Below are 15,670 nucleotides of genomic sequence, written 5' to 3' on the forward strand. Positions count from 1 at the left end.
TTTGAGGCTGCGATGGAAAGTTGCGTGTTCAGGATGTTTGTGGGAGTGGGCACCGGGGTCGCGGATCCTGGATGCTTTGAGGGAGGGGAGAGAGTGGTAATTCCCAGGGCGCCACGGTGAGTGAGCTGGGTGGGGCAGCGGTTTGCGCTGTCGGAACGGAAGGGAGGCAGGAAACCGCGAGTGGAGAAAGGGCCCCCAGATGTCAGCTGGGTGCCGGGAGCCCCGGCGGGTGGGGGAGTGGGGTGGGCGGTGGCTGCAGCCTTCCCCGCAGAGGCGTGGCCCATGGGCGGGGATTGCGGTCACAGGGCTAGGGATCCCGGAAGGGCCGGGGGCGGGGTTAGGTGCGGCCCACGAGGCTCCGCCCCATTTAAAGCTAGCTACTGAGCAGCCCCGCCTCCTGGGGGTGGGGGCTCTCCACACGCGTGCGCAGTGGGTCGTAGAACCGCCATGCCGGAGCCGCGCGGGTCGTCACCCCTGCGGGTGAACGCGGCGTTCGCCGCGCGGTACGGCCGCTACCGGGAGCGCGAGGAGCTGCAGCGGCGTGAGTGCGGGGCGCATGCGCGCGGGGCGCCGGCGAGTGCAGGGCGGTCGGGAAGTGGGGGTTGATCTGGTTCCCCAGGCTGAGCTGGGGGGGGGATCCCATCTGTGCCCCACAGTGAAAGATCGCTATGGGGATAGGGACAGCTGCGGCGACTCCAGCTCCGAGTCTGACTCCGGCGACGAGCGCGTGGTGAGCTTCCCCGCCTCCCTCCCGGACTTGCGGGAGGTGTCCAAGCCCCCCACCGCATCCCGGCCCCGACTTATAGGGGGCGGCTAACCCCCAACCCCATCGCGCCGTACGGGAGCGTCCATCTCCCACCCCCCATTTCCATGAGGGACAGACAGCGCCCTCCCCATCCCCAGGGAGTGGGCAGATCTCCCCTACTTCCCCTCCCCTACCTCGGATCTACCTGCCCATCTTGATCTGTGAGGTGTGAACCCTCTGTCCACATTTTCGTCCCTAACAGTTTAACCATTTCTCCGTGTCTGCCTCTGTCCCCAGAGTGGGGCATCCGTGTGCCACATGGGGCACCCAGGTTTTCCCCATATCAGCCCTGATCTTTCCAGCCTCACTGAGCAGTCTAGCCCTTCCTCTCTGTTCTTATGTGCCCTCTGCCCACTTGCCCCTAGGTTGTCCATCCCTTGTTTATACCAGAAAGTACCACCCACCCCCTTGCCTGCTACCTTCCTCTGTCTCATATCCCGTACCTATGTGTGGCCCACCCCCAAGAGGGCCCCTCTCCTTCCTCCACCTAATTGACCACCTCCCCCATTCAGATCCAGCCCTCCACCCCCACCTGCCTCTACCCAGCCGGATTCCCCCCCTTCCTTCCTCCTAACATATACCCCTCTATGCACACTAATTCCCACACACTCTCAGCCCACCTGCCCCTGTTGCTTACTGCCCCCATCACAGCCCTTTTCTGAAGTCTGTCCCCACCCCTTTTCCTGCCCTAGGAATTTGACACTCAGCAGGAGCGTGACTTTTACAGGACCCTCTCCTTACTGAAGAAGAAGGATCCGCGCATCTATCAGAAAGATGCCACCTTCTATCAGAGAACAGGTCTGGGACTGCTTCTCCTGAGGCCCAGATTCCTCATTGCTTTATAGGCGGTTCTGACGGTTTAATGGATCTCCACAGGTCAAAACTGATTAGCAAAGGGACTTCCCTGGCAGTCCAGTGGTTAAGACTCCATTCTTCTACTGCAGGGGGCACGGGTTCAATCCCTGGTGGGGAACTAAGATCCGGCATGCCACGCGGCAAGGCAAAAAAACCGAAACAAAAAAACCGCTTAGCAGAGTGTCTTAGGTTATGACCTGTTGTCATTAATAACGGCTGTGTGCTTGGCCCTGTTCTGAGTGTGAATTATTCACTGAATGATCACTGCCAGGTACTTCCAGGTAGTAGCAAGTGTGATGCCTCTTTGATAGCTGGGAACCAGTGGCTCGGGGATTTGAAACCTCGGTCTGACTGTGGCCCAGCACAGTCTTACTGTCTGCCTGGGGGAGGAAGGGGTTTGTGGATGTGGGTGATGGCAGGTGTCTTCTGGTGTCCCCGCAGCATCGTCCTCGGACAGTAAGGAGGAGCCAGCAGCTGAAGAGAAGCAAAAGAAGGTGCAGTCCATGTACCTGAAGGACTACGAGAGGAAGGTTATCTTGGAGAAGGGAGGGTAAGGAGAAAGCCTGACCCCTCTGCTCCCACTTTCCCAGGGCAGGTGGACACATCAGGCACTTAGGGGTAGGGGTGGGAAGAAGCTGGTGACTCACCAGAGTTGAGGGAACCCTGGAGAGCAGGAGCCTTGGTGACCTGCCTGCACCCCACTGCCCCCTCCACCAGCTGTTGCTCTTCACAGCCCCCTACCCCATGGGGACAGACAGGCCATGGGGAGTCTATTCTGAAGCCTTCTTCCTTCTTCATATAGCAAATATGTCGATGAGGAGAATTCAGATGGGGAGGCCTCCAATCAGAGACTCCAGGTGAGTGGGGTGGAGGCTGGGTGGGGGGCTTGGGGGTGCTTGGAACCTCAGGGCTGGGCCTGAGGCCCATGTCACTCTCTCTGCAGCAGACCTCATCAAAAAGTTATGTGGAAGAACAGAAACAGCTGAAGGAAAGGTGAGCCCTGGGGCTGGCTGAGTGGCCAGATGGAAAGGAGTTGAGGCTCTGAGGTTGGGCGGGCCTGGGTTCAAGTCCAGCTCTGTCACTTAATGGCTATGTGCCCTTGGGCATGTCTTTTGCTCGCTCTGGGCCTCAGTTTCTGCATCTGTGAAATGGGCTTGGTCATGGGCTCTATGTCACAGCACAGCTCTGGGCTTGTCAGGACGAGCTCAGGGATTAGTAGACAGGGCTTGTCTTGGGGCAGCAGGCAGGGCCAGCCCACCCGTCCTGAGGCTTGTTCTCTCACACGGGCAGCTTCCGGGCATTTGTGGAGGACAGTGAGGACGAGGACAGTGCCGGGGAAGGTGGCTCCGGGTTGCTGCAGAAACGCGCTAAAAGCAGAGAGGAGAAGGTGGGTGCTGGGGCCCAGCTAGACGGGGGTGGGTGGCAGAGAGGGGGCCCCGGGGCTCCCACAGACCCTCAGCGCTGGCCTTCCCCCCAGGCCCAGGAGGATGCTGATTACATCGAGTGGCTGAAGGGGCAGAAGGAGATTCAGAACCCCGACACCCTGAAAGAACTGGTGAGTTCCCATTCATGGTCCCTGACCCACTACTACCTGGTCTGCCTCCATCCAACCTTTCCCTGGAAACCGGCCCTTGAGAGGGTAGCCAGGAGCACATTCTCTAAAGATGGGGTGTGCCCCTCTCTGGGACTCAGCTTCTACATCTATAAAATGAGGATTAGCCCACCTACTTCATAGGCTGGCTGTGAAGCTGCAGTCACTCAAATCCACTGGGTGCCCACATCTGTGCTCCTTCCCTGTCCCGGAGTCCCTGATCCGGGTCCTATTACCCACCCCCCCTTCACCCCTAGACTCACCTCAAGGAGTATTGGAACAACCCAGAGCTGGATGAGGGGGAGCGCTTCCTGCGGGATTACATCCTCAACAAACGCTACGAGGAGGAGGGAGATGAGGAGGAAGAGGAGGAAGGAGAAGAAGAAGGGTGAGTAGCCGTGTCCCCCAGGGGCCTGGAGCCAGCACTGGCCAGAAAGGAAGAGGCACCAGGCGTTTACACTTTTTCACACAGATGGTAGCAGAGTTAGCCTTTCTTTTCTTTCCTTTTTCTTTTTGGCTGCGCCGTGTGGCATGCAGGATCTTAGTTCCCCAACCAGGGATTGAACCTGTGGCCCCTGCAGTGGGAGTGTGAGTCTTAACCACTGGACCACCAGGGAATTCCCCAGAGTTAGCCTTTCTTTTTTTTTTTTTTTTTTTTTTTTTATTCACACACACACACACTGTATTTTATTTTTACAAGACATAAATAGACTGACACCAAGCATTGTACATGGATGACCACAAGAGTTAGCCTTTCTTGAGGAAAAGCTGCAGCGTGCGGGCTCTGGAGCCAGGGGGCCCTGCCACTGGATTTCCATGCCTCGGTTTTCCCATCTATAAAATGGGGGTAATGGTGGCACCCTAGCAGAGGGTTCTTGTGAGGATTAAATGAGTTAATATGCTGGTACGCAGGAGTGCAGGAGCTCGGCTGACGCCCCCAGTCCCATCCCATCTCGCCCCTCAGGGTCCCTGGCCCCCCTGTCCAGCTGGCCGTGGATGACTCCTCAGACGAGGGGGAGCTGTTTCTGAAGAAGCAGGAGGACTTTGAGCACAAGTACAACTTCCGCTTCGAGGAGCCAGACTCTGCCTCGGTGGGTGGCCAGTGCCAGCTCCGGGGAGGACCTGGCCCGCAGGGCCCAGGCCGGGAGAGCCTGGAATCATCTCTGCTGCCCACAGGTCAAGACCTATCCTCGGAACATCACATCCTCCGTGCGCCAAAAGGACGAGCGCAGGAAGGAGAGGAGGGAAGAGACGCGGGAGCGGAAGAGGAGGGTGAGTGTCTGTTGGGGCGGTGCGCTGTGAGGAGGAGGGGCCCAGCCTGCCGGGGGAGGGGGGAGCCCATACCCTCCCTCTCCCGTGAACTGCCGCCTGCAGGAGAAAGCGAGGAAGCAGGAGGAACTCAAGCAGCTGAAGAACCTGAAGAGGAAGGAGATTCTGGCCAAGCTGGAGAGGCTGCGGCAGGTCACAGGCAACGAGACACTGGGCTTTGAGGAGCAGGACCTTGAGGACGACTTTGACCCCACCCAGCACGACCAGCTCATGCAGGTGTGGCCCCAGAGCCCCAGCCCGGCTGTGCAGCCGAGTGCTTAGAGCGTGGCTCTGAAATCAGCAGTCCCTTCCTGGCTGTGTGGCCTCAGAAAAGTGACTTGACCTCTCTGACCCTGTGTCTCTGTGTATAAAGTGGGTCTAACTGCAGCATTTACGTCAGGGCTGTTGTAAAGATACCCTGAGAGGAATACTAAATGTTAATTAACTTGGTAAATGCTCAAGGAACTTTGGGTCGCGGTATTTCCTTTAAACTCATTTATTGAGCCGTTAGTGTTTATTGTTGTATTTGGGGAAACACAGCTTCAGGCCATTGGAACAGGCGATGAGGGCTGGATGGGAGAGCAGTGGGGACCACGGGCACCGCAAAGCTGCCCCTGACTAAGCCTGGGAGGTCAAGGAAGGAGACTAAGGATGCATAGGTGGGCCAGGTGAAAACTGGAGTGGGTAGGTGCTGTGTGGTCAGAGTTCAGCCTTCACTTTCTAGAAGCTTCTCAGTCCTGAGCTTCAGCTTCTCAATATTTAGCAGTAGTTTCTGTCTCTTGGGGAGCTTGTGAGAACATAGTGAGATGCAGCCCAGCGTCTGGCATGTAGTAGGTGCTTATAAATGGCACAGTTAGCAATATCTGCCTTTGCCAGCCAGTGGAACAGGGGGCAGAGAGCAGGGGGGTCAAGGGAGCAAGATGAGCCAAAAGTGGGTGTGGAGGGGCCCAGACACACAGGGTTCCCCCGACATCAGGAGCTGAGGGGGGTGCTGGGAGGCCATGTAAGGTGCAGGAGTACTGCCATCTGGGGGGAGTGGGCCCTGCTCACCCTCCCGGCCCCGACCCTGCAGAAGTGCTTCGGGGACAAGTACTACGGAACCATGGAGGAGGAGAAGCCACAGTTTGAGGAAGAGGAAGGGCTTGAAGGTGAGGTCACCTGGGGCAGTGGGCTGGGGGCGGGGGATGCTTGGCCTGACCTGACCCCCCAGCCCACCCCTGCCTGCCTGTGCTCTGGAATCAGACGACTGGAACTGGGACACCTGGGCTGGGCCGGAGCAGGGTGGAGCTTGGAGCCAGCAGGAGCCGCACTGCGAGGACCCCGACTTCAATGTAGGTGCCCTGGGCGCGGGGATCTGGGGGTCCTCAGAGGGTCCCGAGGACCGCAAGGGCAGGCCTGACCTGCGCGTCCTGGCAGATGGATGCCGACTATGACCCCAGCCGGCCTCAGAAGAAGCAGCGCAAGGCTCCTTCGTTGGGCAAGAAGAAGCGAAAGTCGCCCTTCGCCACAGCCGTGGGGCAGGAGAAGCCTGTGTTTGACCCTGGTGAGGCCCGGGTGGGCGGCCGTGGGCAGGCAGGGGCTCCACGGGGCCCGGCACACCCCGGCAGCCTGGCTCTGTCCCCGCTCAGGGGACAAGACATTCGAGGAGTACCTGGACGAGTATTACCGGCTGGACTACGAGGACATCATCGATGACCTGCCCTGTCGCTTCAAGTACCGCACGGTGGTGCCCTGCGACTTCGGGCTCAGCACCGAGGAGGTGGGACCCTGGGGGCACCCGCTAGGCAAGGGGGAGCCTGGGGCCATCTGTGCTGTGACACGGCCTGTTTTTTCATCTCGAAAACAATAGGAATAATAGTGCTAATGACAGTACTAATAATATTACCTGCCTCAAAGGGTTTCTGTGAGGCAGGGGCTCAAACAGTGCTTTGCCCACAACAGGCCCCAGTAAATATTAGTTTTAATTCTGTTACCGTATATCGGCAACAGGGTGACCATTAAGACTTGACACAGGTTCAAATTCTGGCTCAGCTGCTCACCAGCTGTATAACCTTGGACATGTGACTTAAGCCTCTGTGCCTAGGTTTCCCCATCTGTAAAATGAGCCTCATAACAGCCCCACCTCATGGATGTGGATGTGAAAAAAATATGCTTTGAATGTCACTTGCGCCTTAGCCACAACGGCTATGGATGCTTGACAGTAAAAATAGACAATGTTTATTGAGCTTATAACATCTGCATTCACTTCATCTTCCTGACGACCTTCCAGCAGGTTCTAAGGGGGTGCCCAACTCATAAGTGAGGAACCTGGGCCTCATCTGTAATTAGCAAACCCAGTCATTGGCATGGAGACCCCTGCCCTGGTCTGAGGCTGCTGGGACCACAGTGCATGGGTCAGGGCTCAAGGGCCCAAACTGTAATCTGAGAGTAGCCACTTCCTGGCCATGTGACTTGGGGCAAGGATCCCCTCTCTGAGCCTCAGTTTCCCCATCCGATGCCCCCAAAAACAAAAAAATCAATTAGCCTCTGCAGAAATCAGTTCTTTCTCACCATCATGACATTTCTGCTGGGTGGAACTAGCATTACCCTGCTTTGACCCATGAGGTGACTAAGGCTTAAGAGTCAGGGCCCCCTGAGGCTCACGAGTGGGACCCCACTCTCCCTGCCCTTGCAGATCCTCACTGCCGATGACAAGGAGCTGAACCGGTGGTGCTCCCTGAAGAAGACCTGCATGTACAGGTGATGGGGTGGGGCTGGGCCAGGTGCCCCGGGAGGAGGGGCGGGCAGGCTGAAGGCAAGCATGGGCACCACCCAGAGCACCCAGTGACAGGTGTGTCTGCCGGGCGCCTGCAGGTCGGAGCAGGAGGAGCTGCAGGACAAGAGGGCGTACAGCCAGAAGGCCCAGAACGTATGGAAAAAGAGGCAGATCTTCAAGTCACTCTGCCCAGAGGAGTAAGTATTGCTGGTTGTAGGGGGTGGGTGGGCTTGGGGGCCTGCCAGGCCCAGGTTTGAGTCATGCTCTGTCAGCCATCTGTCACATGACCTTGGGAATGGGGTTTCCCTTCTCTGATACCTGGGTATCAAGTCCTGGCTGGGCTGTAGCTGTGTGACGTTGGGTAAGTCACTTTCCCTCTGGGCCTGCTTCCTTATTTATAAAATGGGGATAAAGATGGCTCACTTCTTGTTGGGTTTTTCTGTTTTTTGAGGATTAAGTGAATTAATTCAGGTACAGTGCTTAAAACAGTAAGTTCTGGATAGGTATTAGCTCTTGTTATTATGCCTGTTATTTCCTGATCTATAAATCAGGAGTGATAAAAGCTCACGGAGTTGATGTAAAGCTAAAGTGAGTTAATTTGTGTGAAGAGCTTAGTGTAGGCCCAGGCTCAACGATCAAAATTGTCAGTGACACAATCCAGCTTCAGAGTTCAGTAGAAAACTCCCAGTTTGGTATTGCATTAGACCCACGTTTGAGTCCCAGGCAGGCCCCTGAATTGTTTTTTTTTATTTTTGGCCGCGCCGTGCGGCATGTGGGATCTCAGTTCCCTGACCAGGGATTGAACCCGCGCCTCCTGCAGTGGAGGCACGGAGTCTTAACCACTGGACCGCCAAGGAAGTCCAGGCCCCCGAGTTCTGAGCCTCTCCTTTTTACATCTATAAAAATGGGGGATGGAAAGCCTAATTGTGACTGGCCTGGGCTGAGCCACGCCTTCCTCCTCCAGGACAGAGATGCCCACAGAAGCCACAGGGAAGCCACAGAGAGACAAAGCTGGCCCACAGGGGCAGCTGCTGGCACCCGATGGGGCCTGTGGGAAGTGGCCCCAGCCTGAGAGCCCCCCAGTACAGGAAGAGGCAGCCCCTGCGACACCCACCGAGAAGCCGGCCCCCCGGAGGCAGAGGAGGGGCAAGAAGGCACGTCTCCTGGGCCCCACAGTAACACTTGGTGGACGCGAGTTCAGCCGCCAGAGACTGCAGGCCTTTGGCCTCAACCCCAAACGGCTGCACTTCCGCCAGCTGGGCCGGCAACGGAGGAAGCAGCAGGGGCCTAAGAGCCACCCCTGAGCTCAAGGGAGCCTGCAGGGGCCTTGGGGCTCCTCCCCTTCAATCAAGCCCCCTCTTATTGACTGTATAGACCCTCACATCTACCTGTGGGCAAGGGAGTCTTCCCATCTTAGAGATGTGAAAGCTCAGGCCTACTCAGTAAGCTTCCCCAGATGACTTGGAACCTCACCTTGAGACATACCCTGAGCCCCATCCCTCAAATGCTGGGCCCAGCCATAGCCAAGGTCAAGTCAAACGGCTTTATTAGCCCCCATTGGTCACAGCCCCTCCTCCCTCCCACCAGCCCTTGGCAGGATGGGGGCATTGGGACCAGTGAGGGGCATGGACGGTCCAGTGCAAACTACAGTACTGAGTCAGGCCCTGAGTGGGTGCCCGGGGGCCCTCCCTCCCTGCCCGGTGAGGAGGGCCCAGCTGGTGGGAGGCAGGTGTGCGGGCTCTGTTCCTGGCTGAATGGCCCCGGCCCGGAGGCTTCCTGGACTTCTCTCAGCTGCACTTGTCAGGGGGGGAGTTCAAGCTCCCGCACCCAGCGTGACATAAATAAAAAAATAAATAGGGTCGTGTCTTCTCCCTCATCCCCTCCCTTCATAAAAACACAAAGTCCTCAGAGCTTGGGCGTTTAGCCTTGAGAAGCCGGCCTGTGCGAGGGAGCCGCAGTGGCGGCTGGGAGGGCTGGGAGCAGAGGTCATCCAGGCTGTGGTCCTGAGCATGGCCCTCAACCAGGGTGAACATGGGGTATCGCTCTGTGGCTGAGGAGGAGCTGAGGACCTGGTGGGAGGAGAGAGAACAGCTCAGCCCCCAAGCTATGTTAATTACCCTAGTAGGTATAATTATCTTAACAGGTATATTTATCAGGTGCTTCCCGAACTCAACTCCCATCCCGCCAGGGCAGTGATGCAGGCCAGCCAATCAGCACCTTCTGTGCCCTGGCTATAGTGATTGGCTCAGTGATGAGCACATGACCCTGTGCAGCCAATGAACCACAGCTGTGGGATTTTCAGCCCTGGGATTTTCTCTGCTGAGAAGGTGGGGCTCCCTTTCCACTGAACTAAATCGTAGGCGCCCAGGGAGCCTGGTGGCCACTTCTTGCCGCCATAAGGGTAAAGCCTTGATAGGAAAACAGAGCCAAAGGACAAGGCAGGGTCCTACCACTTGACCCCCTGGAAGCAGCTGTCCCCTTAAATTTTTCATTTCATGCCTCTTTTTGCTCTAATTAGAGCTGGGCTTTTGCAGCTTGTGGTCAGGATAATAATCTTAACAAAGCCTGGACGTGGCCTTGCCAGGTCTGCTGGCCTCAAAGCCTCTGTTCCTCTTCTACCCTAGCCCTGCCCTTTGCCTCCCACCCTCCAGCATGCCTTGCTCACCCTGGTCAGCTCTGAGCAGAGCGTCTCAAACTCCTTCCTGTCTCCAGCATAGAACCCCACAGTACAGCTCGGGTCCATCTTGGCAAAGGCCATCTTGCGGGGTGAGGTGCAATGGAAGGACTGGGGCAGACAAACAAGGGAGGCTCGGGGGGAACCCTCCACAGGCCTCCAACCCCACCCTGGGGATCCCAGCTCACCTCTAGGGGGAAGTCAGCCTGGCTGACATCCACAGTGGGCTGGCAGTAGTGAGGGTCCAGGTAGAGGAGGAAGTCATCTGCAGGGGAGGAAGCGTGAGCAGGGGTGGGAGAGGGTAAGGTGGGGTAGGATGAAGCAGGATGGGGTGGGCCTACCCTGATAGCCAATGAAGTACAGTGAGTGGCGTGGCTTGCCCCCCATGATGCCAAGGCACAGCTCTGAACGCAGGAGCTCCTGCAGGGAAGAAAGCGGGTGAAGGTAAGGACCCACAGCAGGTGCTGTCACTGTCAACAAATGCATAGCAAAGGCCCAATGTGTACAAACCCAAGCCTGTGCTGGGCCCTGAGGGGCAGCAGTGACCAAGACAGGCAAAACCCTGCCCTTATGCAGCTGATGTTCTAGCGCGGGAGAACAAGGAACAAGATGAGCAAGTTACGTCACGTGTCACAAGGCGGTAACACTCTGGAGAAAGAATAAAGGCGGGAAGAAGGCTTTGCAATTTTAAATAGGGGAATCAGGAAAAGGCCTCACTGAGAGATGATGTTTTAGCAAAGAGTTAAGGGAGTTAAGAGTGCATCTTGGGATATGTATAGCTGATTCACTTTGTTACAGAGCAGAAACTAACACACCATTGTAAAGCAATTATACTCCAATAAAGATGTTAAAAAAAAAAAAAAAAGTGCATCTTGGGAAAGAGCGCTCCAAGTGATGGGAACAACAAGTGCAAAGGCTCTGAGGCAGGTGTCTTCTGAGAACAGTGAAGAGGCCTGTATAGCCGGAGCAGAATGAAGTGAGTTGGAGAGTGTGGGCAGATGGTACAGGGCCTTGTGGGCTGTGGAGAGATCTTTGGCCTTTATTCTGGGTGTAAACACACCAGGGTCTTTCCAGCCTTGCTGTTCCTTTTGCCTGGAACACTCCTCCTCTGGCTTCTCACTTGGCTTCTGGCTAGAGAGGGGCTTTCCTAGGCTGTGCAGCCACCTGCATCTGCCCTTCATCGTGTTAATTTTGGTTCCTTTAGAGTCCGAGTTGTAACACCACAGCTGTCAGTTTGGTTCCACATACACTTCCTGTTATTCCCCCATTAGAACGTCTGTTCCCAGAGGGCATCAGTTGTTGCCTGTTCACCTCTGAATCCCCAGCAGCTGGGACAGTTCTTGGCACATAATTGGTGCTCCGTAACTACTGGATAAACCGATGAAGAGATGAAGGAAGCATAAACACCTAACCCAAGCTGAAAAAGTCTGCAGGGCTCCTGGGGGGAGGCATGGTAGAATCTGGTAGAACCTACCTTCACGCAGGGCACGTACACGGGGTTGAGAGTCTCGCCACCCAGCCGCACTGGCACCAGGATGACCACGGACTTCCACTCAGCTGTGGGGTCTGGCCTGGCCACCAGGCGTGCCACATCCGCCTTGTACACTGGAAGGACAGGGCAGCAGGTCACATTCTCTCCGGCCCTTCAAGCCTCAGAGTACGGTCCTCCATCCTCAGAGGACCAACCCTGCCTGAGCAGCCTCTTGGGATGACACTCCTGTCATTGGCGGAAAAGCACCTTTCCAGTGTCCCCCCACCCCAAGCTCCCTCAGACAATCCCAGGGCCTCCAGGCAGGTGTGGACATCCCCATTTTACAGAGCGGGCAACTGAGGTCCTGAGATTTAGACAAACAATGTAAAGCTAGGAGGAGTTGGAGAGCCTTCCCCGCAGCCCAGAGGGCCTCTAGTCCTCCCCGACTCGGCGCCTGGGTTTGCTAAGATGGAAATGGGAGCGCTGAGCAACCCGCCAGTCAGCTGAAAGTTCCTGTGTGTCCCTCCTCAAGTCCCGTCTGCTGGTTTCTCCTCTCCCGCCTCCTCCCTTGTGGCTATGTGAGCCCCCTCCTGGCTCCCAGAACAGTGCATTCAACCCTTTCCGGAGACACAGCTGCTACGGTCTGAATGCTTGTGCCCCCCTCTAAATTCGTATGTTGAAATCTTACCCCCCAAGGTGATGAAATTAGGAAGTGGGGCCTTTGGGAGGGGATTAGGTCAGGAGTGAAATCACTGCCCTTATAAAAGGGACCCCAGAGAGCTCACTTGCCCCTTTTGCTACCTGAAGACACAGCAGAATGAACCAGGAAGTGGGCTCCCAACAGACACGAAAACTGCCAGTGCCTTGTCCTTGGACTTCCCAGCCTCCCCAGCCTCCAGAATTATGAAAAATAAATTCCTGTTGTTCACAAGCCACCCAGTCTATGGTTTGTTTTGTTTTGTTTTGTTTTTTTGGCCATGCCGCACAGCTTGTGGGATATGAGTTCCCCGACGGGGGATCAACCAGGGCCCCGGCAGTGAAAGCGCCGAGTCCTAACCACTGGACCGCCAGGGAATTCCCTGGTCTATGATATTTTTGTTACAGCAGCCCTAACAGACTAAGAAAAAGGCTCTCCTGAACTGTTTTGGAGGGAATAATAACAATAATAGCTAATATTTAGTGAATACTTACTATGTGAGAAGCACTATCCTAAGGGTTTTACTTTTATCACTGACTCACTTAATCCTCATGACAACCCTATGAGGCAGAGGAGACCCGACTTTCGTACATGTTCGAACTGTTTACACAGTAAGAGTGAGTTGGACCTGCGAGAGGAATTCCTGTGTCTTTTATTCTACCGCTCAGGGAGAAGCCCCTTAAGTCTCCTCTCCTGGTTCCAGAGGGAGTGAAGGAACCCAGAGCACCCCGACCCAGTGTGGGCCTCGAATCCTTTCCAAGGGTCCCTCTGCCGCAGAGCTTGTTTCAGCATCTGAGGAATGTGGGTCCTAAGAGGCAGCTGAGGTAGTGACTGGCTCAGGGTGAGAACCCTGTGACCTTGGCTCCCAGCCCCTTACCTGTGCAGTCCTGAGAAACGTACACCACCAGGCGGGTGACCTCTGAGCAGCTCTCCACAGCTTTCCTGGGGATGGGAGGAAAGGCCTGAGTTCCGGGGGGTACCCAGTAGCTCCCGTGTCCCCTGCAGCGGCCCTCACCTGAGTATGTGCGCCACCAGGGACGGCCCATACCAGTCCCCTGCCTTCTTGCCCGAGCTCTGCCCAAGCTCCACCAGCCGGTGTAGGCCGAAGGGGGCCCAGGGATGGTCAGCGAACCACGATACAATCTGCCGGTGCCGGCGCTCCTGCTCCGGCTCAGGGGCAGCCTGGGCCCAGCGCGGAGGCATCCAGTGGGCAGGCCCACGGTACCGGTTGGGAGAGGCCAACCCCGATGGCTCAGGGGGGCCCAGGCCCGCGCCCAGGGACCACGTCCAGTCTGGTAGGGATGGAGTTAAGAGTCAAATGGCGATGGTGTAGGGGGGTGGGGCACAGTTCCCACTATCCATGATTTACACACAACTCTACTGCTCCAGACATGCCGTGTTTAACTACAATTTTCACATTCCTTCAACTTATTTTCTAAACAACTCTCACTCCCCGCCCCCCCACAAGCTTACTTTACATGACTTTAAACTCTTTGTTTACAAACAGTTCTAACACTGCTGACCTGTGGAGGGCGCTACGCCCCCTCCACCGCTCACCTCTGGGCAGGAAGTGCAGCAGCAGTCCCTGAGCTAGCATCATCTGCCCGCTCCGTAACATGCATCCCCAGCCACAGTCGGAGGTCAGGCGGCCCCCAGCAAGAGGTGGGAAGTCCCGGCGGTATGTGAACCATAGGCGAGACACAAAGTCCCGCTGGAAACGCTGGATGTCACCTACAAGAGCAGGCTTGTCAGTTGCCACCAGAAACAGCCCTGGGGGACTCCTCCAACCCTAGCCAGGGGCCACCAGCTCACCCTCGCCCTCAAAGCGGTAGCGGCGGCCACAGAGATGGACGCTGGAGATCTTGCTAAAGCTGGTCCGGCTTTTGACTGCCCAACCTGGGGAGACATGGGGCAGTGTCCAGCAAGATGAAGCACTTGCTTGGCAGACACGCAACCTAACAGGGCAGCAACAGCGCTTAAATTCTCCCATCTGTGTGATGGGGACTATCCTAGTTCCTATCTCAGGGAAGGCTCTTGGGAATCCGTGCTACATTTCTCCTGGATGGAGGCGGGGCCCCTAGTAACAGCCATATGCATGTCTGCCGTTAATTCGGGATGAATCAAAGCACGGCTGATTATTGTACCCATTTTACAGAGGAGGAAACTGGAGGCACAGGGAAACAAAAAACCCTGCCCAAGGTCACATGGGGAATCGACTGAGGCTTGTAAACACATTCCCCTTTGGACCTGCCAGCCAGCGGCCCGCTCTGGGCAGGGCAGGGCGGGGGACCGACCCACACAGGTGACTCACGGGAGGGGAGCAAAGGGTGGAATACTTGACAGGCGCAGGGTCTGGTTCTCCTTGACTCCCACCGACCTCCAAGCCCCCGGCCCGCCTGAACCCTCAGCTCGCTCCCACCTCAGAACCCAACCCCGGGGCCCGCCCCCTCCTCACCGTACTTGACGTTGTTCCAGGCTGTCAGGAACTTCGCTTTAAACTTGTCCACTTCGTCCGGCTCCCCCGGGCCGGTCCCCGGCGACGCAAGAGCGGGGCCGCTAGCTCCGGAGGGCCCCAGGCCGTTGGGGTCCGGGGTTCGGGGGCGCCGTGGCCTGCGGCCCTCGGGGCTGCGCGCGTCCTCCTGGCTCCCGCTCCGGTACTGAGCTGCGGCCGGCGACACGGAGTTCATGGGCACGCCGGGAGGGCTGACCGAGGGCCCCAGGGGCCGCGCTCGAGCGCCCCAGGGGCCAGGACGCGGCCAGGACGCGGGCGCCCAGGAAGGCGCTAGTGGGCCCCCAGCACGGCGACCAGGCCCCCGGGCCCTGTGCGGGACGGTGTCACCGCCGCCGCCGCCGCCATTTTAGCGGCCCTGGCCCCGGGAGGGAGGCGGGCTTGACACAGCCGGACGCCCCGCCCAAGCCCGGCCCCCAGCCTGGGTCCCCGGCCCCAGTCCCCTGTGGCCGCGCTGGGACCTCTTGACGCCGTGCCTCCCTGCGGCGCCCCGCGACCCCCTCCACCGCCCGCCGTATCGCAGAGCCCAGACGCGGCCGAGGCCCTGGAGGTCCTTATCGGAGGCCCCAGAGCCGGGAAGCCCCGCGCCAGGCCCCGCCCCTCGCCGGTTCCGGCCCCGCCCCGCCCGGCCCCGCCCCCTCCGTGCGCTGGGGCACCGACCCCCAGGCGGGGCCCCTACGCGGTTGGCATCTGCCCACGTCCGCCAGAGGATCAGAGCGCTGCTCTGCGGGCTGCGCACCCAAGACCCGCCTCGGTCGGGGGCCAAACCTGTGCCTGACACCCACTCCCCCAAACTCCCCCTTCAAGCCACACCCCTACGTGCTTTAGTTTCCCCGGGAGCAGAAGGGCTCAAATACACTCAACGACATAAACGAATCTTCCTAATTTTGCTGAGGGAAAGAAGCCAGACAAAAAGAAGAGTATATACTCGCTGGTCCCATTTATTTAAACTCTAGAAAATGCAACCTCATCTATAGTCATAGAAAGCAGATCAGTGGTTGCCTG

General features: G+C 57.5%; 2 protein-coding genes across 5 annotated transcripts; one reads left to right on the plus strand and one right to left on the minus strand.

The window, feature by feature from the left end:
* Positions 1 to 409: 409 nt before the first annotated feature.
* On the plus strand, positions 410 to 9,180 carry KRI1 (KRI1 homolog). 3 transcript variants are annotated; one of them, XM_036847111.1, is made up of 19 exons: positions 410 to 541; positions 657 to 730; positions 1,498 to 1,603; positions 2,102 to 2,210; positions 2,463 to 2,517; positions 2,604 to 2,653; positions 2,951 to 3,047; positions 3,138 to 3,215; positions 3,509 to 3,639; positions 4,216 to 4,342; positions 4,428 to 4,523; positions 4,626 to 4,796; positions 5,632 to 5,707; positions 5,802 to 5,890; positions 5,976 to 6,102; positions 6,188 to 6,318; positions 7,234 to 7,298; positions 7,413 to 7,511; positions 8,279 to 9,180. In XM_036847111.1, exons 1-19 carry the CDS (start codon positions 448 to 450, stop codon positions 8,616 to 8,618), a joined length of 2,115 nt encoding a protein of 704 aa, XP_036703006.1. In that variant the 5' UTR covers positions 410 to 447; the 3' UTR covers positions 8,619 to 9,180. The 3 variants fall into 3 exon arrangements, with proteins under 3 accessions (XP_036703006.1, XP_036703007.1, XP_036703008.1); XM_036847112.1 differs by having other exon boundaries at positions 3,509 to 3,635; positions 4,215 to 4,342; XM_036847113.1 differs by having other exon boundaries at positions 2,607 to 2,653.
* On the minus strand, positions 8,844 to 15,241 carry ATG4D (autophagy related 4D cysteine peptidase). 2 transcript variants are annotated; one of them, XM_036847115.1, is made up of 10 exons: positions 14,612 to 15,014; positions 13,969 to 14,052; positions 13,714 to 13,887; positions 13,172 to 13,448; positions 13,034 to 13,098; positions 11,463 to 11,593; positions 10,330 to 10,408; positions 10,177 to 10,253; positions 9,980 to 10,099; positions 8,844 to 9,383 (listed from the first exon to the last, which is right to left on the minus strand). In XM_036847115.1, exons 1-10 carry the CDS (start codon positions 14,841 to 14,843, stop codon positions 9,201 to 9,203), a joined length of 1,422 nt encoding a protein of 473 aa, XP_036703010.1. In that variant the 5' UTR covers positions 14,844 to 15,014; the 3' UTR covers positions 8,844 to 9,200. The 2 variants fall into 2 exon arrangements, with proteins under 2 accessions (XP_036703010.1, XP_036703009.1); XM_036847114.1 differs by lacking the exon at positions 9,980 to 10,099 and having other exon boundaries at positions 14,612 to 15,241.
* Positions 15,242 to 15,670: the final 429 nt, after the last annotated feature.

This window comes from Balaenoptera musculus, chromosome 3 (assembly GCF_009873245.2).
Source record: "Balaenoptera musculus isolate JJ_BM4_2016_0621 chromosome 3, mBalMus1.pri.v3, whole genome shotgun sequence".
Classification (NCBI taxonomy): Eukaryota; Metazoa; Chordata; class Mammalia; order Artiodactyla; family Balaenopteridae; genus Balaenoptera; species Balaenoptera musculus.